The sequence below is a fragment of the Tamandua tetradactyla genome, chromosome 1 (assembly GCF_023851605.1).
Source record: "Tamandua tetradactyla isolate mTamTet1 chromosome 1, mTamTet1.pri, whole genome shotgun sequence".
Classification (NCBI taxonomy): Eukaryota; Metazoa; Chordata; class Mammalia; order Pilosa; family Myrmecophagidae; genus Tamandua; species Tamandua tetradactyla.
In genome coordinates this window covers 85,505,594-85,527,785 of record NC_135327.1, presented here as the reverse complement: position 1 = coordinate 85,527,785, position 22,192 = coordinate 85,505,594, and the positions used below count along the sequence as shown (strand labels likewise).

The 22,192-nt window shown below is 37.5% G+C and overlaps 1 protein-coding gene across 2 annotated transcripts in view; it reads right to left on the bottom strand.

Annotated features, from left to right (window-relative positions):
• AOAH (acyloxyacyl hydrolase) overlaps positions 1 to 22,192 on the bottom strand; it is a 224,956-nt gene that overhangs the window by 166,433 nt on the left and 36,331 nt on the right. For both annotated transcript variants that reach the window (XM_077119693.1, XM_077119705.1), the window contains exon 3: positions 5,493 to 5,559. In XM_077119693.1, coding sequence (XP_076975808.1) covers positions 5,493 to 5,559 — 67 coding nt within the window. The remainder of the gene's footprint in view (positions 1 to 5,492; positions 5,560 to 22,192) is intronic.

Below are 22,192 nucleotides of genomic sequence, written 5' to 3'. Positions count from 1 at the left end.
TATCTCTTGCTCACCTATGCTCTCAAATTTAACTCTCAGAGTTTGTTCATTATAGTTCACTGATATTAGTGAGACCATACAATATTTGTTCTTTTGTTTTTTACTTATTTTGCTCAACATAATGTCTTCAAGGTTCATCCATGTCATTGCATGCATCGTGACTTCTACAGCTGCACAATATTCCATCATAGGTATATGCCCCAGTTTGCCCCTCCATTTATCAAGCCAATAGACATTTGGGCTTCCTCCAACCATTGGCAATTGTGAATAATGTCACCATAAGCATTGGTGTGCAAATGTCTATTTATGTCCTCGCTTTCAGTTCTCCCAAGTGTATTCCTAGTAATGGGGTTGCTGTATCATATGGCAATTTTATTCTTAACGTTCTGAGGAACCACCAAACTACTTTCCCAAGGGACTGCCCATTCTACATTCCCACCAACAGTGTATAAGTGTACCTATTTCTCCACATTCTCTCCACACTTGTAGTTTTATGTTGGTTTAACAGTTTGATTTACACAGCATACTATCAATCCCAGCATACTATCAATCAATGGTTCCTGGTATAATCACGTAGTTATGCATTCACCACCACAACCAATATAAGAACATTCCCATTTCTTCACCATGTGTCCTTTTGATCCACTTTGGGACAGAAAGACTAGGCTACACAAAGTTTGTGAAATCTTTAGAAAATCTCTTAACTCGTAATAACCATCCACACCCAACATTGGGTTCTCTTTTCTCCAGAGCAGCTCATAGAATGAAATATTCACATTTTCATTTACTTCTTTTTACTATTTTTACAGATACAGAGGTATTCCACCATCTGGAGTGAGGCATGGGGGCATGAGGATAGAGGATGGTGTGGAATTCAACACAACTGGCAGAGCTCACTGATAGAATGTTTTAGTCTGCCAAAGCTGCCAGAATGCAACACACCAGAGATGGATTGGCTTTTAATAAAAGGGAATTTATTTAGTTAAAAATGTATAGTTCTTCAGAGGAAAGGCAGCTAGCTTTCATCTGAGATTTTCTCTTACGTGGGGTGGGAAGGCACAAGGTAATCTCTGCTGGCCTTCTCTCCAAGCCTTTGGGTTCCAACAACTTTCCCTGGGGTAATTCCTTTCTGCATCTCCAAATGCCTGGGCTGAGCTGCGAGTGCTGAGATGAGGTGTGCTGAGCTGCTTGGGCTGACCACGTTGGGCTCTCTCATTTAAGCACCAAGCCAATTAAATCAAACATCATTCATTGCAGCAGGCACACCTCCTAGCTGATTGCAGATGTAATGAGCAACAGATGAGGTTCACATGCAGTTGGCTCATGTCCACGGCAACAGAACCAGGCACCTTCACCTGGCTAAGTTGACACCTGAACCTAACTAGCACACAGAGTAACTGGGATCCTAGTAGAATGAAGTCCATGATGATGATGATAATGACAATCGTAAATCTAAGGAAGGTTCCCGTTACCAGCCCTGGGGGGGGGGGGGGGGGCAGGGCCTTGTACACAAAACCTTTCAAATTTAGACCTTTGACATTCTTTCAAAGGAAGTTTTATATATTAATATATAGTCTCAGAGGTACACCCACACAATTGAAAGAAGGCCCAACTTAATACTTTTGTCACATTTCTGGACCATGCTCCCTATAGTGTATGATTAATTTAATCATTTCTATAAATCTCATAATTATCTTGTGAATTGCACGTGTTGGTTTGTATTTTGGGTGTTTAAAAAGCATTAATTACATTTAAGGTATGCCATGATTTTTTGTTTTAAATCCTGTTTTGCTTTTTTTTTCTTCAAATAACGTTTGTAGTTTAGGCTTCTCCTGATCTCTGAGAGGCCCTGGAGTTAGAAGACAAGAATTTATGCTTTATTGGGAGGCATAAAGAGACACCAGGAAGCCAGGGGAGAGCCAGAGAAGATCGGAGTCAGCTTTGCCACAGCCACACGGAGAACAGTGGAGGCCAGGCCCGGGCAGAGGAGGCCCCAGGGATGGCGCTGCTCTTGGAAGGAGCCCCCTGTCTTCATTTCCTGGAGCTTCCATAACAAAGTGCTACAAACTGAGTGGCTTCAAGCACAGAAATGTTATTGTCTCACAATTCTGGAAGCCGGAAGTGTGAAATCAAGGTGTCAGCGGAGTCCCCAACTCTCTCCGAAACCTGCATGGGAGAACCCTTCCTCACTTGTTCCAGCTTCTGGCATATGTCAGCCACCCATGGCCCTCTCGTCTCATCTGAGGCCAATTCTCATCTTCTTACAAGGGCTCCAGCCGTGTGAGGGCCCCCCTACGCCAGACTGGCCTCATCTTAACTAAAAACATCTTCAAAGATCCTATTTCCAAATAGTGTCACATTCATGGGTCCAGGGGTTAGGAGGTGACCCTATCTTTTGACACAATTCAAACCATGGCACCTCCTCCCTGCATGACCCACACTGGGGAAAACCCTGTGTTCTCAGGTATCCAACTTCCTTACAACATCCTGTGGCTCTGCCTAAGGGTAAGAAATATAATTACTGAATAATTAGTCCATGAATCATGGAGAATTGACTGGTATGAAATAATGAGGAGGGATGCCCTCCTGGTTGGCGAATACATTTAATAGTGGAAGATATTCAGGCAAAACTAGATCGTGAGGTTGTCATTTTCAGGGCCCGTCTCCACTGAGATCTGTACCTGATTGATTGAAACAAGCTGGAAAAAGGGCACATCGCAAGGAGAAATTTCCATTAACAAACAATAAATACAGGCACTAGGAAATGTCAGACAAAATGAATAGAAGACAGAACCATGAAGGGGGATCATTTATTTCATTTACATTTTTGCAAAGCGGAACGACAGCCTCACGCTAATGAGAATTTGTCATATTAAAATTCCCTCCCCACCAACGACTCAGGAAGTGGGTCCCTCTTTCTGTGGCTTGCAGGGCCCGTTCCTTCTTAATCCACGTGGCCATTTATTTGAGATGGGGACCATCTCTTTACAGCTCACATCTGCATTGCCGAGCCCAGAGTCTGTCTGTCCTCTCTCTGACCCTCGTGCATACCTGGCTGTCACACTCACCACTCTTCCATCAGCTGTAAAAGAGCAATAGGTTTCCCCACTACACAGAACCACCTTCTACCTGCTCCCAGTAGGTCACTCTTGGTAGCAGATATCGGGCACCCCCTTTTGGACATCTGTGGGTACGGCCCTCTTTGGTTTCTGTGTTTCCCCCTCGTGTCGCTGGTTCCCTGCTCTACGCCCAGCAGAAACTCTCTGTACAAGGTGACGTTTTCCCCCACAGGTATGTAGACACTGAACAAGCTAAAAGGTTTATTATTTTTTTCTGCCTTAATACTTTCAAATAATATTGTTTTGAGCAGTCCAGTCATAGTTCATCTGTGAATTCATTAAGCCAACAAACATTTATTGAAGGCCTCTATGCTCAGGTACTACCCTAGGCCCTGGAGATATAAAGCTTCCTCCTTCCCTCCCTCCCTTCCTCCTCCTTTCCTGTTTCCATAAACATATATTTAGTATTTTGCTAAATGGCAAGAAATATAAAGATGAATAAAATGTAGTTCTAGAACTCAGAAGCCTTTAAATCTACTGAGCAACTCAGAAAGGAAAATGGATAATTAAATTACGGAGATGTATGGTAGGTGCTGCGATGGGGTTTTGCGCAGGGCACTGGGAAAGCATGCTGGTGGGGGTGGGGTGGGGGGTTCTTTATCCAAGCCTGGGGACAGTTCAGGAAAGCTTCCAGAGGAAGTGACCGGGGAGCTGAGGTCTGAGGATGTAGTATTTGTCTGGACTAGAGATTTTTTGCCAAGCAGAGGGGAACACCTTATGCAATGGTCCTGAGGCCAAAACCCTTGTGGTGTGTGGGTGGAACTACAAGTAGTCGGTACTGTGAAGTGCTGTGGCGCAGCCAGGGGTGAGTCTGGAAGTGCCCAGGGATCAACTTGTAAAGAGCCTTATGTATGGGGTAAAGGGATCCTGAAAAGCATGCAAAGCCTTTGAAAATTTTACATCAGGGATTGCCATAGCTAGGTTTGCATTAAATAGGTATTCAACCACCTATAATGTGGGTTATGGAATTACAGGGCAAAGGGCAAGCCTATAGCCAGGGAGTCCAGGTAAAGGCAGTGACAAAATAGAAGTATTAGCTAAGAAGACAGGGGCCCTGCTTCCAAACACTCACAGTCCAACTCTAGTGGTAGATCATTTATCCTAAAAGAGTGAGGTCAGTATGAAGAGATGCTGGGGCACAACACGATGGACCCCAGATGATCTCTCTGGCCTATGGGATTTTAAGCGCCTTCTATCTTTAAAATTCTGTGACTCTAGACTGTTTTGTGAAAGGTGACGCTGTCCTCGAGTGCCTCTGCTCTAAGGCTAATGAACATTCAACAGTAGCCATGGGAGAATGTTCACAGCAGCACTGCTCATAACAGGCAAAACCAGGAAACAATCCCAACACCCATCAGTGGGAGAGTGAATGAATTGACTCTGGTGGAGACACAGTGTAATTTTTGTATATAGTCACAGCAAATGAGCTACAGCAACACAACTATATAGAGAATCTTGGACATGTAAATTTAAGTGGTAAGTCCTCAAAGAGTAAATAAAATATGACACACTCTTTATAAAGTAAAAGATAACTAAAATAAAATACATACTTTTAAGTAATGTCTACATGCAAATATATCAAACTATAGAAAAAGGAAGGCAGGAGATGGATGATCATAGAATTTAGGACAATGGCTATTTGGGTAGGGAAATGCATACAAATGAAATAGAGGGACAATGTGGTTAGAATAAATTATTCTCAAGGTCCTAGACTTTGTTCTGAGTGGTGGGTCTGGAAGCTTATCACATGATTCAAAATAACTAAGCAAACATATAATAAATATGAGAAAGTCATGTATGGATTATTGACAAGAGAGTGTTATGAACTGAGGAATGCAATTTATCTGATTCTGTATCCCTGAGCTCGCAGAAGGAAAATAGTAAAATAAAGACAGCAGACAAAGATAATGGCCAACTTATAGAATAATGAGATGCAAGGGTTGGGGTTGGGGCAGTGATAAGGGCTGGGGAAACCAGCAAAACAGGAAGAGAGAAGGGAAGAACCTGCGAAGGAAAGAGCATGGCCTGAGAGTCTGGGGGATATGGGAGAAAGGGCAGGTGTTGGAGCTCAGGAGAGAGGTTCAAAAGACTGTGTTCAACCAGTAGGGAAGGGTCATTTTCTCTGTTGGTATTATTTGTGAAATTCCTTCTGAGAAGTTCTTGGAGAAATTGAGCCACACTGTCATGTTCTAATCCAAGGGGAGCCTTTGCCTAGAATGACAAAGGATCCAAATCAAGTCTCAGTTTTGGCTCTATCAACAAGAACTGGAGTAAGCACATCAAGTTGAAAATGAAGCCTCCTGCCTTCCCGTTTTCTTGTTTCTTCCCGTGTCCCAGCAACTGAATCATATTTCTATGCCATAGGATACTCACAGTTTTATGATGTCTAATCCAAATGTGTGAACCACTAAATAGCAGCTGGTTTTCAAGAACAGTTTTTCTAAGAAAAATAGAAAAGGAGAGAGAATATTCATTTTCTATGATGATGAATTTAACATGAGTTAATAGTGATTATCTTTAATGGGAATTGAAGTTGACTGATTAATTTGTGATTAATTCAATGATTAATTTTAAGGATTAGGGAAATGTTACAATTACTGTATCCATTAAAATATCATTTCCAATGTAGGTTTATGTAGATGCTACTGTGTTGACTGTATGAGCTAAATATCGCCAGTTTATTATAAAAACACAGTTACATTTGTTTGGTTTTTTTTTCTTTATAGCAGGAAACATCTGAACGTTGGCTAAGATCTCATTTGTTGAAGCTGAAGGAAAAAGGACTTGTGTTAAAGTAAATAAGTAGAAATATAGCTCTGTTAGAAATATTGTCTGGTATTCATTTGGGGGGAAAATTTCACTTGGGCTATTTTATTTCCTTGCTGTTGTTATCTCTGAAACAAAAGAGATCAACTGTCACAGGTGTCCCTGTGCTGCCATCTGTACCACAAAGGACATACACTGGAAGGCTTTGTAGATTGATCTGTCTACACAATGAAACCCATTAACAATTCGGTCCCGTTTCTGTAGTTTTGTGTGTCTACTGTAGATAATTCAATTTAATACATGAGCACAGTCAGGGGGCAGATGAACTGTCTAGGGCAGAGCCCAAAAGTCCTGTCTGAGTAGATTTTATCTTGTTCTGCTGCATTTCAAGCTGCACCCAGGCCCTGCCTGGAAGTGGGTTGGTGGATCAACAGGATGAATATAGGAAACTCTTCCTGGCACTTCAATTTTCCTTAATGACAAATAATGTTAAAAATTACTTTATATTAAAACAGATAGATTCATCTGTCATTTTTTTACAATAAAGTATAAAACCTTTAAATACATTTTGCTCTTGAAGTAGGCCCTAAAAACCGTATGCTCACACTACTGTGTACAGTACAAAAATAAAATTATAAGAGAATACTATGAACAACTGTGTGGCAATAAATTAGATAACCTAAATGTAATGGACAAATTCCTAGAAAGATATAAACTATTGAACTTGACTCAAGAAGAACTCTGAATAGACCTGCAGCAAGTAAAGATGTTGGATTAGTAATGAAAAAAAAAATCCCACAAAGAAAAGCCCAAGACAAGATGGCTTCACAGGTAAATTCTACCAACCATTTAGAGAAGAATAATAACAATTCTCCCCAAATTTTCCACAGAATAGGAGAGGAGGGAACACTTTCCAACTTATTCTACGAGACCAGTAGTACCCTGATACCAAAACAAGACAAAGATATCCCAAGAAAAGACCAATATCTCAGATATAGAAATCCTCAACAAAATATTATCAAATCCAGCAATACATAAAAAAGATTGTACACCATGTCAATTTAACATCCAAAAGCCAATTAATACAAAACACTACATCTGTATAATAAAGGAAAAATGCAATAGATGCTTTACGATCATCCATTAGATGCAAAAATATATGTATATTTGACAAACTATAACAAACTTCCATGTTAAAAAACACTCAACAAACTAGCAATAGAAGGGATTCTCCTCAACCTGTTAAAGGTCATCTACAAAAAGCTCAGACCTCATGTCATAATTTATGATGAAATGTTGAGTGCTGTCCTTATAAGACCAGGCATATTACAAGGATATTCACTCTCACTACCTCTACACAACATTGTCCTGGAAGGTCTAACCAGGGTTAATAGTCAAGGAAATAAAAGAAAAGGAATCCAGGTTGGAAAGGAAGAAGTAATACTCTCTTTCAGATGACATATCTTGTACATAGTAAATCCTAGAGAATCCACTCAAAACTCATAGGAATAAATACATGAGTTCAGCATGGTTGCAGGATGTAAGATCATATACAAAAATAAATTGTATTTCTATACAGTAACAGTGAGCAAACAAAAAATGAAATGAAGAAAACAATTCCATTACAAAAGCATCAGAAGTAATTAAATACCTAGGAATAAATTGAACAAAAGAAGTACAAAACTTATACTGGAAAACTACACACCATTCTTGAAGAATATTAAAGATGTAAATAAATCAAAAGTTGTGCCATGTTCATGAATTGACAGACTTAATATTGTCAAATGGCAATGCTGTCTAAATTGATCCACAGCTCTAATATGATGCCTGTCAACAGTTGACTTCTTTACAGAAATTGACCAGATGATTAAAAAATTCATATGGAAAGTCAAGGGACCTAGATTAGCAAAGCAACCTTGAAAAAGAAAATCATAGTAGGAGGACTCACACTTTCTAATTTCAAAATTTAATACATAACTACAATGATCAAGACATTGTGGTACTAGCATATTTTAGACATATAAATCAGACGAATAGAATTGAGACTCCAGAAATAAACCCATACATCTACAGCCAGAAGATTTTTGATAAGTGTGCTGAGATCATTCAATGGGGGAAAGAAAATACTTTTCAATAAATGATTCTGGAACAACTTGATAGCCACATGCAAAAGAATGAAGTTGGACCCCTACCTTATGCCATATACAAAGATTAACACAAAATAGTTCAAAGGCTCAAATGTAAGAGCTAAAACTATAAAACTAGTTACAACAAGACAAGTGTGAATCTCCATGATCTTAAATTAGGTGACAGTTTCTTAAATATGAGACCAAAAGCACAAAAATCAGAGAACAAAATACAAAAATTGGACTTCATTAAATTAAAAACTTCTGTGTTTCAAAGCACTCCATCAAGAAAGTGAAAAGAAAACCCCCAAATGGGAAAAAATTTTGCATTTCATGTATCTGATAAGGGACTTGCATCTATAATATATAAATAAGGACTACATTTAATTAAAAAAATAGACCAATTTAAAAATGTACAAAGGGCTTGAATAAACATTTCTTCAAAAATGGCCAATAAATACATGAAAAGGTGCTCAATGTCATTAGTCATCATGCAAATGCATATTAAAACCACAATGAAATACCACTTCATACCTATAAAGATTGCTATAATAAAAATGACATAATAACAGGTGTTGATGAGGATGTGGAGAAATTGGAAGAACATTTATGCTTTGCTGGTGAGAATTTAAAATGGTGCTGCCACTTTGAAAAACCGTCTGGTCTTTCTCCTACTAGCTAAATATAGAATAACATATGATCCAGTAATCCCACCCATGAGAACTGTAAACATATATCCACGCAAAACCATCTATAAGATTGCTCATAGCAGTATTATTCATAATAGTTAAAAATGAAAACAACCTAAATATCTATCCTCTGATGAGTTGATAAATAAAAAGTAGTGCATGCATGCAATGGAGTATTATTTAACCATAAGAAAGAATTAAATAGATACGTGCTACAACATGGCTGAATCTTAAAAACACTGTGCTAAGTGGAAGAAGCCAGTCATGATGAAAGACTATATACTGAATGATGTCATTTATATGAAATGTTCATAGGTAAATAGGTAAATCCATAGAGATAGAAAAATTGGTGGGTGGCTAGGATGAGGGTGGGGTGGGTTGGGGAATAGGAAGAATTGAGGATGAGAGCTGAAGGAAATTGGATTTTTCTTGGGAGGTTAATGTAAATATTCTAAAATTGACTATGGTGATGGATGCACAGTTCTTCGAAAATACTAAAAGCCATTGGATTGTGCACGTTAAATGGGTGAGTTCTACGACGTGAATTAAATCTTATGTTAAAAATCCCCTTTCCCTGGGTGCTGCATTTTAGGGGTGTGGCTGTGGAGAGGGTCAAGAGGCTCTGATTTCATAGCCCTCAAGTTTTGAGAGTTCCAGCACCAGCTAACTGGTTTCTGACCTCAGGCAAATTGCTTTCTCTCTCTCTGGATTTCAATTTTCTCCTTGAAAAATATATGGGAGTGGGATTTGATTCCCTTCATTATAGCATCTTGTAAGTTTGGAGAACTATGTAAGAGACATTCAAAATTAAGTGAACCAGCAAGGCACTTTGGAAGAAAGTTTAAAGTATTGCTAATGTAGAACTAGCTCAGCCTAGAGCAGAGCAATTTAAAAACTGACATTAGAGAGTTCTTTGATAAACTTGCAGCACTAGCTGAAAGGCAAAGAAAAGTCATCTTCTTTCTGGTAAAGTAAGAAGCGTGTGTGTGTGTGTGTGTGTGTGTGTGTGTGTGTGTGTGTGTGTCTGTGTGTGAGTGCTTAATTCTGTTTTTCTCAAGTCAAAGCAAAAGGCTTCAAGGTTCTCCTCATCCATTAAGCAGGACCAAATGAACAATCAGTTTCTCAAAAGGATTCTGATTGTTAGAGAGGCCACTCAAGCCTCATTAAGAAAATGTGGAACGTGAGATGGTCTTCTGAGAGCTAAACCCTAAGATCAAGACAGAAGGGCTCCCTGCAGAAATAAGCAAAATCTCTGGAAAGAACCAGAAAATCCCCAGACAGCCATGATCAGATGGTAACCCAACCGTTATTGATACAGCTAAAGAAAAGAGTGACTTAACATACTGATATTACCCCATCTAAAGAAAAATTATACAGATAAACACTATATAACCAGGAATGTACAGAGCATGTAATTTCCCCAGAGTCAAAGAGTAGGGACTTGGAACAGTATAGGAAAAAAAGTGTGGCATTCCAAAAAGCAAAATACAATTGAGTAATCATCAGACATTTACATTATATTTACATATAAATATGTACATGTAAATAAAGCTCTAGAACATTCCAATTGTAAGTCACCTAGTATTTACCATTACTTGCTTTCTCATAGGAAACTTTTGAGGGAGTGGTTATTTTCATTTGTATACTATAGGCAAGAACACAAGTTTAGAGAGCTCAATATTTGCTCGAGATTGTAGACATAGCAGTTCAACTGAGGTTGAAAGCTTTTTATTCAAAAATCCCATGTTATTTGTAATATATGTCTCAAGGTGTTTTGAACATTTTTTTTGATGTGTCTTGTCTACCTCAGGCATGACAAGCATTATTACACACCCTAACTATTGTTCAGAGATTTAAAGCACAGGGAGATTAACTGACTACCCGGCTAGTTCTGTTGCTACAGTTTCTATATAATGAAGATATTCTGAACCTAAGAATGTAAGGAGAGATGCCTTCTTCATTTTAAGTCTGGATGAGTTTTTAACTATCATGTTCCACAGAGATAAGATTTCTGCATGGATGACCCAAGAAATGAAGAGTCTAGCAAGACTCTCAGGGCATGTGATTCTGCTGACCCTTAGTGAGAATGATTCCATTAATCATTTTTCCATTAACAATTCTGAGATTCTTCTAAGGTGTTTACTAATGAGAGCCAGAGGCAAAAGCAGTAGGTGAAACTGAAGGTCAGAAATGCTTTGCACAATTTGAAAAATTGTCTTCTCACGTACAGGAGAGACCAACATGATCTATTGAGTGATTAGTCTCAAGAAGGTTGCATACACACTTACTCTGCTAAGGTTATGTTCTGTGCACTTGTTTGCATTTGGAAGTTAAAATGATATTACTTAAAGAATAATAACTGTGTACTGACAAGCATCAATTCACCCTTTTCTGTTCCCCATTCTGGCTCCCCAAATAGAAGGCGATATTGGGTTTAGGTAGGTGCTTCAGTCCAGGCCTATTGTGTTTCCAGAAGAAAAAATCCTTAGCTAAGAGACAGTGTATCTATGCCACCCCGCACAAATCACTTAATTCTGTGCACTGTATACCACACCCATAAAATGGGGACAGTAATGCCCACTCTACTTTTCTGTTTGTCAAGTGTAAAGAAGCTTTAATGTTTTACCATCTGACAGCTAAAGAAAAGAATCAATTAATAAAATGAAAATAACCCAAAAAAAAGCTTTCTTAATATTGTCAACTTTCCCCAGTTGAAAAGAAAACCACTATTGACAACTGAAATCTCTACTTTAATTTCTTTGGTGAAGTGTCACCTCCAATTTCACCACGACGTGAGTTTTACGCTCTCACTTTATCTTACCAAACTCTGAAATTTCCTGATCAGAGTCAGAAGGAAACAAGTTTGAACCTTGAATGCCCTTGGGTTGTTTTATGTTTTGCAAGTGTGTAAAGTATAAGGGCTAATCTAGGAAACTGGATTTTTGGACAGTATTTAACATTTGTGCAACACAACTTGGCCTAAAAAGAGAAACTCAAACTCAATGGTACAAATGTTATGTCTGTCAGAATGGTTTATTGCACAGAAATGACAACCAGTTAAAACAGATGTTTAATGATAATTTTGACTGTTCTTCATGTTTTCTATTGTGAAATGGTAATAATATTTGTCCCTCTTTCTTTAACTAGGAGTTGTGAAAATGTAAATAATAGATTGTGAATGTCCAATAAGAAGGGATGGGTAAATAAAATGTGGGATATTTATATGGTGAAGTACTATAGAGTAATTAAGAGGCTTGAGGTATGTCCATATGTCTTAACATGCATAGATCTTAGAAACATAATGGAGAAAGAAAGTTTCAAGGCAATACATACATTAGACCATTTATGTAAAATTAAAGCGCCCACAAAGGAGGACTCTAGAAAGATGATGTTGGTTGCATTAAAACCAAACCAAAATCCACAGCAAGTAGATAGCAAAACTAAAAGCCCATGAATAATAGTTACAACAGAACTAGTTGACAAGGTATCTCCATGAGCCTCAAAATATAATTAGGTGAGGACAAACCACCAACAGCCCGAAGACCTGGGCTTTTCAGTGTTTGTGCAGGAAGAAGTAGACAGAAGCAATACCATGTCAGATGAGCCAGAAGAACCCCTAAAGAGCCAATCAATGTGGACTGGAAATTGTGGTGGGCCAATATAAGAATTGCAACTGCACTTTGGAGAGGTTTTGACCACATCGGTAAATGGTAAACACAAGGGGCCTACAATCAGAAGAACTAAAGGTACTAGGGTGTTCTGATGGAATTGGAATAAAAATTGAGCTGGATAGATGCAAAGTAAAAAGAAAGCCCAGATAAATGCAGGAGGGGAAACAGTCAGGAAATCTCAGAAAGCAGGCTGCCATATTTGCTTTCAACAGTTTGCAGAAACAAAAGAAGCAACTCTGTACATTTAGAAAAGCTATCCTGAACTGCCTTTCTTTTTATGAGTTTGGGAAAAATAATTTCACATAAAAATGAGCAACAGATATGTTTCTAGGCTGACTCCCATACAAAGTTATTATAAGGAAAAAAGAAGGAACAGAATGATTAAATAATGTTAAAACATTATTTCAAAATAAGTTAACAGACTGTGCTGTCTGTTTGAAATTGTTATTCACCCAAGAAAAGCTTTGTTCTTCTAACCCTGATTCAGTATTGTAAGGAGACCTTTTGATTAGGTTGTTTCCATGGAGATAGAATCCACTCAATTGTGGGCGTGACCTTTTGATTAGATGGAGATATGTCTCCGTCCATTCAAGCTGCATCTTGATTAGTTTTCTTGAATCCTTTAAAAAGGAAGGGATTTTTGAAAAACACACACAACTGCTTCAGAGAAGACATAGACACAGACACTTAGAGATGCTTGGAGTGCAAACATAGAGAACAGATGCCTAGACACAGATGTTTGGAGATGATGAGCCCAGCAGACATTGCCATGCACCTTTCCATGAGATGCTAAACAAGCCAGAGCCTGGAGAAAGTGAAGGGAAACTAAGAGGTGAAATCCAGAGTTTTTCCCAGGAGCAGTTAAGTGAAGACCCACAGAACCTTAGGGAGGCAGCCACCAGAATCAGAAGCTAGAAGTAACAGAACTGGGAACAGGGACCAGCAGATGCCAGTCACAGGCCTTCCACGTGAGACATTCAGCCTTTCTTGAGTCAAGGCATCTCTTTCTGGATGCCTTAGTTTGGACATTTTTATGGCCTTAGAACTGTAAACTTGTAACTTAACAAATTCCCTTTTTAAAAGCCATTCCATTTCTGATATATTGCATTCTGGCAGCATTTAGCAAACTAAAACACAGCCATTAATAAAATGACACAAGACATGAAAGACCCACATAAATCAGAATCAGAAAAGCTCACATAATAAGTGAACTTAGGTTCCAGTAAAAATTATTTCAGAAAGGAAGACTAAAGTAAATGCAAGAACATGTGAATACAATTAACAATGTCATAAGAAAAATAGAAGGTGAAAAAGGACAGATTTTGAGGTTAAATGAAGAATGAAATAAAAAAGTATTCAAGTGATGGTAAAATATTGAAGATAAACAAAGAAGATTCAAAATGTAGATAAAAAGAAGTCTCTGAAAAAAGAAAACCAAATCAAGGAAACAAATGCTAATTATTTTGGTCAAGAAAACTTTGCTAAAATTAAAAATATATATACTTGAAACCATATATTGAGACAGCACACTGCATGCCTGAGAAGATCATCTGTCCTGAACAATAAATACCAAGACATGTTCTTGTTAGATTACTTAACTACAGGAAAGGAAAATAAAACCTTTTGAGCTTCTAGGCAGAAACAACAGTGACTTATAAGGGAAAGAAAATTAGATGATCATCACGCTTTTTAATAACATATTTAAGATATTCACAGAAACTAATTGCATGTCAAATATATATATCAAGAAAATACATCCAGATATATTTATATCCTGAAAAACACTGGGTTTCAAGTATGAAGGGCACATACGGTCTGTCATTAAATGCAAGAATTGAGAAAATATTGTTCCCTTGAGCCTTCCTGAGGAATGAGCTTTGGACAACTCAACAAGAGAGATGTCCACATAAGGGCTGATGGTGAGCATTAATCATAGAGTTGCTGGTAGAACCAAGAGTAAATGAGAGTAAAAGTGAATGGGTGATGTATGTAATGGCTATATGCTCCAATAATATAGTATGACAGCTAAAAAGGGTGGAGAAATGGGAGAAGCATTTGCAAACATTTTTAACTACTCTCAAAAATTATAAATTATATTAATTGTAGCCATAGTAGAATCCTTATTCTGAGGCTGTTGTATCATGAGGAATAGGTAAATGAGTAATTATGAGATATTCTAATCATATTAATTCCTGTGTCCTTGTAGAAGGAAGGATGTACAGACATGGCACAGAAGAGATTAAGGAAATAATCTTATATTTCTGAATTTGAACTTGAAGTGTGAACTCATTAGATCTTTTATCTTAAGAAATTGTATGTGTATATGGATTTATTATGCATATGTATATACATTTGTATTTCCTATCTTTGTCCATTGAAGGGATCTAAAAAGAATGACCAACTCAGTGAAAATAAGCACCACCAAGTGTCCAGATTGTGGTCTTGAAATACTATTTGCCACTAAAAGTAACAAAAGTTTCTTAGAAAAAGCGACTGATTTCAAGCCTGAGGCTGGAAATATACAAGACAGGGCTGGAGCACCTTGTCAAATCAGCTAGTGAGGAACCTATCAAAGATTACTCAGGGCGGTGTCAAAAGAACAAAGGATCCAACTCGAAGAAGCTCCTAATACTTAAAAATTGAACAATTTGAGCTTCGAGAAGGATAATAATTACAATTGACTGAAATCCATAAAATATATTTAAGTTTATGAGTTTATAATAATATTTTGAAGAAAACTAAAGGATGACTTTGAGTTGATGATGGAAAACCAATGTGCTATCTTGTCAACTTGTAAATAAAGAGGAAGAATTAAGCATTTATCCTGCCTTTCCTATTTGAATAGTACCACTGGGTAACCAAATAATAGATGAGGGAAAGCATCTCTAATATATTTCAACTGGTAATATAATATATTTCAACTGATAATATAATATATTTCAACTAATCATTGAAAGGACATTTGACACTGAAAAGGGTTGCATTTTGCAATCCTCAATGAATTAATAGATTTATCCATGGAGCATTGGCAGCTGCTGACATCATGCACACACACAAAGAGAAAACCACATATGATGGCCTCCTGAGGAAAGAAAACAGCACCACTTATAGTCTTGCCAAAGAAAACAAACTGGGACATGATCAAGCCTCGGGATCAGGCTGCCAATTTTTAGGAAACACAGGGCATGAAGAGACATTTTAAATTATACCGTAGGGATGCAATCAACAAAATCCAGACTGTGAGGAAACACTCCAGGTCAACATCCACAACTAAATTATAAGGAAAAGGAAAGTATGGAGAGGAAATGTGTAGATTAAAACAGACTTAGAAGACACATCAAAATTTTAAAAATTGGGCAAGACTATGGTTTCCAGGGATACCTACTTGATTGATAATGCTGTAAAGAAATGCAAGGAGATGATTGCCATAAAACTCAGGATGTTGTTATTTTGGGTAAAGGGAAGTGTTTATGATAGGAGGGGACACATGGACAGAGCTTCTGGGGCAACCGGCAGAGTTCTCACTCTTCCCCTGAGCTTTGTGTACAAGGGTGCTCGTCTTTTAATAGTGATGATGCTATACATTTGCTTTGTGTTGTTTTCTATATCTGTTTTGTTTTATCAAGAGAAGGTTAAAAAAAATCACCCACAGAACAATATTGTAAATTTTGTATGGAGTCATATAAATGAATGTGAGAGTACAAAATTGGAAAAGAATGATCTCCATTCAATTCATGCTAGTGGTTCCCTCTAGGGAGGAGGGAGAAGAATGGAACCAGGGGTGATGGAAGGCCAACGGGTGTTTCAAGTTTATCTGCCATGCTTTGATTTCACAAAAGAAAGACAATGCAAATATGTCAAAATCTTAGCAATAGTCAGTTTGGGGCATTGTGAATACATGTGTTTGTGCATTATTCTCATCTTCCACCCTTTCTTTTTTTTTTTTTTCACATGGGCAGGCACTGGGAATTGAACCTGGGTCTGTGGTATGCCAGGCGAGAACTGTGCCACTGAGCCACCATGGCCCGCCCTTAACTTTTTTATTGTATAGTATAACATATATTCAAAGTGAAGAAAAAAAAAGCAGTAGTTTTCCAAGCTCTTCAAAAAGTAGTTGCAGGACAGATCCCAGAGTTTGTCATGGGTTACATGATCCTCTCAGATTTTTACTTCTAGCTGCTCTAGAATAGAGAAGGCTAGAGGGCTTAAATATTTCTTTATCATCACAATAGATTTTTTTCCTTCTTTTTTTTTTGTGAAAAATAACATATGTACAACAAAGCTATAAATTTCAAAGCACAGCACCACAATTAGTTGTAGAACAGATTTCAGAGTTTGACATGGGTTATAATTCCACTACTTTGGGTTTTTACTTCTAGCTGCTCTAACATACTGGAGACTACAAGAGATATCAATTTAATGATTCAGCATTCATATTCATTTGTTAAATCCTGTCTTCTCTGTATAACTCTACCATCACCTTTGATCTTTCCATCCCTCTTTTTAGGGGTATTTGGGCTATGGCAATTCTAAATTTTTGATATTGGAAGGGTCTGTCACTATTATGGGTAGAGAGATGGAACTACCTGATGTTCTGGAGAGGCTGGGCTATGTCAGGACTTATCTGGGCCAGGGACCCATCTGAAGGCTGTAGGTTTCTGGAAAGTCACTTTAGTGCATGGAGCCCTTGTAGAATCTTATATATTGCTATAGGTGTTCTTTAAGATTGGCTGAATGGTCCAGGTTGGCTGATTATGATAGGTAACAAGGTCTACCTGAAGCTTGCATAAGAGCAACCTCCAGGGTAGCCTCTTGAATCTATTTGAACTCTCTCTGTCATTGGTACTTTATTAATTACACTTCTCTTCCCTCTTTTGGTCAGGATGGAGTTGTTGATCCCATGGTACCAGATCTGGATTCATCCCTGGGAGTCATTTCACACATCACCAGGGAGACTTTCACCCCTGGATGTCATGTCCCATGTAGGGGGGAGGGCAATGATTTCACTTGCTGAGTTGGGCTTAGAGAGAGTGAGGCTACATCTGAGAAACAAAAGAGGTCTTCCAGAGGTAACCCTTAAGCCTGCCTATAGGTAGTCTAAGCTTCTCCGCTACCTACATAAGTTTCACAAGAGTAAGCCTCATGATCCAGGGAATGGCCTATTGATTTGGGTGTCCCTAAAGTTTGACACAATATCAGGAGATTTCCTTATGGTAAGATTTAATAGTTTCACATTTTCTTTCTCCCATCCCTCAGGGGACTTTGCCAATACTTTTTGATTACCTGCATAATGTACTCTAAGATGTATCCAGGCATTACAATAATCTATGTAGGATTAAAGGACCTCTTTCTTATTCTGTGTTCCCTCTGTTTCAATTGTTCAAATGAGCTATGCAGATAAGTTAAATTAGATTATGCCCTATAGAAAATTTCAGTTCCAGACCAAATAAACCTTTCTTCCATTGGCCTCAAAGAGTATGTGTGGTTCTAAAATATAGACCTTGTCTTCATTACCCCTATGTTATGAATTATTTTAGCCCCAACCTATTCATTCTTATCTCTAAATATCAAGTTATACATATGAAACAGCCTCTCAAAATTCAGAAATAATAACCACCACTCCGGACTTAATGTGTCCACTCTAAAAATTTACAATCTAGGCCCCCGTTTTCTTATAACATTTTCTTAAGGTGATCATAGCATTCTTGTTTTTTTGTTTCTGGATTTTTTGTCTTACTAAATGTCCCACAGGTTCATTCACATCATTGCATGCCTCACAACATTGTTCCTTTTTGTAAGAGCACAACTTTCATTCATAAGTATACACCATCGTTCACCAATCTACTTCTCCATCAGTGCATCCTTCAGCCACCTGCATTCATCGGGCATCATGTAGAGGGCCCAAAATGCACAGCTCATCAACATTCTCAATTTTAGATAATTTCATTGTTCCCAAGAGACAGAAAACCAATAAACACGCCCTCAGCAAATAGGAAATCTAAACCGTGTCTTAACTCTTGTCTCTCACACCATTATTTACCTCTGCTGTTGCTGTGGTAGTGCTGATGGTTTCCTTTTGAACATAGCTCATAGCATGCAATAGCAGTTTCCCCCCTCTACCCTGGACTTAAACAAGCTTTATATGAGAATCATATATTTGAAGTAATTCTTGCAAGAACTCATTCCTATTTCTAGTGTGAGTCAGTGAGACACATAGGTCTATACAATCCCTTTCATTCTTGTTCATCTTCAATATGGTAATACTACTTCTAGACCCACTAGAGAATCACCTTCACTCCTATCTCTTCCCTTACACCAGAGTTCAACCTCATTAGCTAACAGTTCACCCATCTCTAGCTTCCATATTTCTCCATGTCCCCTATTTTCTATATTATAAGCTTCTGATTATACCTTTATGCTGGTCATAAAAGTGGAATCATACAGTATCTACCCTTTTGTGCCTGGCTAATTTCACTCAGCATTATGTCCTCAAGGTTTATCCATCTTGTCATGTGCTTCAGGATGTCATTTTGTCTTACTGCTGCATAACATTCCATCATATGTATATACCACATTTTCTTGATCCACTCATCTGTTGATGGGCATTTGGTATGTTTCCATCTTGTGGTGATTGTGAATAATGCTGCTATGAACATCAGTGTGCAAACATCTGTTTGTGTTATTGCTTTCAGTTCTTCTGAGTATATATCAAGTAGTATTATTGATGGGTCATAGAGCAACTTGATATTTAGTTTCCTAAGGAATTGCAAACAGTCTTCCATAGTGGCTGCACCATTATACATTCCCACTAGCAGTGCATAAGGGTCCCAGTTTCTCCATATCCTCTCCAACATTTATAGTTTCCTGTTTGTTTAATAGCAGCCATTCTTATAGGTGTGAGGTGGTATCTCATTATAGTCTTGAGCTGCATTTCCCTTATAGCCAGTAAAAATGAGCATCTCTTCATGTGCTTTTGAGCCATCTGTATTTGCTCTTCAGAAAAATGCCTATTCATATTTTTAGCCCATTTTATAGTTGGACTGTTTGTTCTTTTGTTGTTGAGTTGTATAATTTCTTTGTATATACAGGAAATCAAACTTTTGTCTGATATGTGATTTCCAAATATTTTCTCCCATGAGTTGGCTGTCTCTTCAGCTTTTTGACAAAGTCCTAGGAGGTGCAGAAACATTTGCTTTTGAGGAGTTCCCATTTATCTATTTTTTCTGTTGTTTATTGGGCTTTGGGTGTAAAGTTTAGGAAGCCACCTTTTATTACTAAGTCTTGAAGATGTTTCCCTACATTTTCTTCTAGAAGTTTTATGGTGCTAGTTTTTATATTTAGGTGTTTGATCCACTTTGAGTTAATTTTTGTGTAGAGTGTAAGATAGGGGTCTTCTTTCATTCTCTAGACTATTGATATTCAGTTCTTCCATGCCCAATTATTGAAGATTATTTTGTCCCAGATTATAGGGTTTGGGGGCCTTGTCAAAAATCAGTTGACCATAGATATGGTAGTCTATTTCTGCAGTCTCAGTTCAATTCCATTGGTCAATGCTTCTATCTTTGTGCCAGTACCATGCTGTTTTGACCACTGTAGCTTTATAATGGGTTTTAAAGTCAGGGAGTTAATCCTCCCACTTTGTTCTTCTTTTTTAGGATGCTTTTAGCTATTCTAGGTCTCTTTCCCTTCTTGTCCAAGACTTCAAAGTAGGTTGTTGGAATTTTGATTGTTACTGTGTTGAATATGTAGAAAAATTTGGGAAGAATTGATATCTTAACTATATTTAGCCTTCCTATCCATTAGCAGAGAATGTCTTTCCACCTGTTTAGGTCTCCTTTGATTTCTTTTAGCAATGTTATATAGTTTTCTGTGTACAAGTGCTTTATCTCCCTAGTGAAGTTCATTCCTAAGTACTTGATTCTTTTAGTTGCTATTTTCAATGGAATTTTTTCCTTAACTGACTCCTCAGCTAAGTCATTGCTTGTGTATAGAAATGTTACTGATTTTTGCTCATTAATTTTATATACCACCACCTTGTTGAATTTGTGTATTAGATCAAGTAACTTTGCTGTAGATTTCTCAGGATCTTCCAAGTATAGTATCATATCATCTGCAAATAATGAAAGTTTTACTTCTTCTTTTCCAATTTGGATGCCTTTTATTTCTTTGTGCTGCCTGATTGCTCTAGCTAGAACTTCTAGCACAATGTTGAATAACAGTGGTGACAGGGGGCATTCTTGTCTTGTTCCTGATCTTAGGGGGACAGTTTCAGTCTCTTATTGAGTATGATGCTGGGTATCGGTTTTCATATAATCCCTTCATCATATTGAGGTAGTTACCTTTGATTCTTATCTTTTGGAGTGTTTTTATCAGAAAAGGATGCTGAATTTTGTTGAATGCTTTTTCAGCTTCAATCGAGATAATCATGTGATTTTTCCCTTTTGATTTGTTAATGTGCTGTATTACATTAATCGATTTTCTTGTGTCAAACCATCCTTGCATTCCTCATATAAACTCTACTTGGTCATGGTGTATAATTCTTTTAATGTGTTGTTGGATTGGATTTGTTAATATTTTGTTGAGATTTTTTGCATCTATATTCATTAGGGAGATTGGCCTGTAGTTTTCCTTTCTAAAAGCATCTTTACCAGGTTTTGGTGTTAAAATGATATTTAGCTTCATAAAATGAGTTAGGTAAGTTCCTTTTTCCTCAATGTTTTGGAAAAGTTTGAGCAGGATTGGTGTTAGTTCTTTCTGGAATGCTTAATAAGATTCCCCTGTGAAGCCATCTGGCCCTGGGCTTTTCTTCATAGGAAGATTTTGAGGACTGATTGAATCTTTTTACTTGTGATTGGTTTGTTGAGATCTTCTATTTCTTCCTGAGTCAGTGTAGCTTGTTTGTGTGACTCCAGGAATTTGTCCATTTCATCTAAGTTGTCTAATATGTTGTGTATAGCTGTTCATAATATCCTTTTATTATTTCTTTTATTTCTTCAGGTTCTGTGGTAATACACCCCTTCTCATTTCCAATTTTGTTTATTTGCATCCTCTCTCTTTTTTTTTTGTCAGTCTTGCTATTGGCCCATCAATTTTATTGATTTTCTCAAATAACTAACTTTTGTTTTTATTGATTTTTTCTATTGTTCTTTTGTTCTCCCATTCATTTATTTCTGCTTTAATCATTGTTATTTATCTTCTTCTACCTTGCTTTGGGCTTAGTTTGCTGTTCTTTCTGAAGTTCCTCCAGGTATGGAGTTAAGTCCTTGATTTTTGCTCTTTCTTATTTTTTAAAATAGGCATTTAGGACAATAAATTTCCCTCTCAGCACACCCTTTCCGCATCCCATAAGTTCTGATAAGTTATAAATCTCATTTTCATTCATCTCCAGATAACTATGATTTCTCCTTTGATCCTCTGGTTGTTTAAGACTGTGTTGTTTATTCTCCATGTATTTGTGAATGTTCTTGTCCTTTGGAGGTTTTTGAGATCCAGTTTCATCCCATTGTGATCAGAGAAAGTTCTTTGAATAATTTATAAAGACATGTCCATTCTGCCAATCTGTATCTTTTAATTGGCAAGTTTAGTCCATTAACATTCAAAATTATTACCTAAAAGGCATTTCTTGAATCCACCATACTATCTTTTTTATTTTATTTGTCAGACCTATATATTCTTTTCCCTCTTTCTCTTTGTATTCTTTAATTACCATTACTAGTCCTGTTCAATTCTGTGCCCTCCTCCAGACCTCCCTCTCCTATCTTTTTTTTTTCAGCTGGCAGAATTCCTTTTATTATTTCTTGTAGGACCAGTTTCTGGTTGAC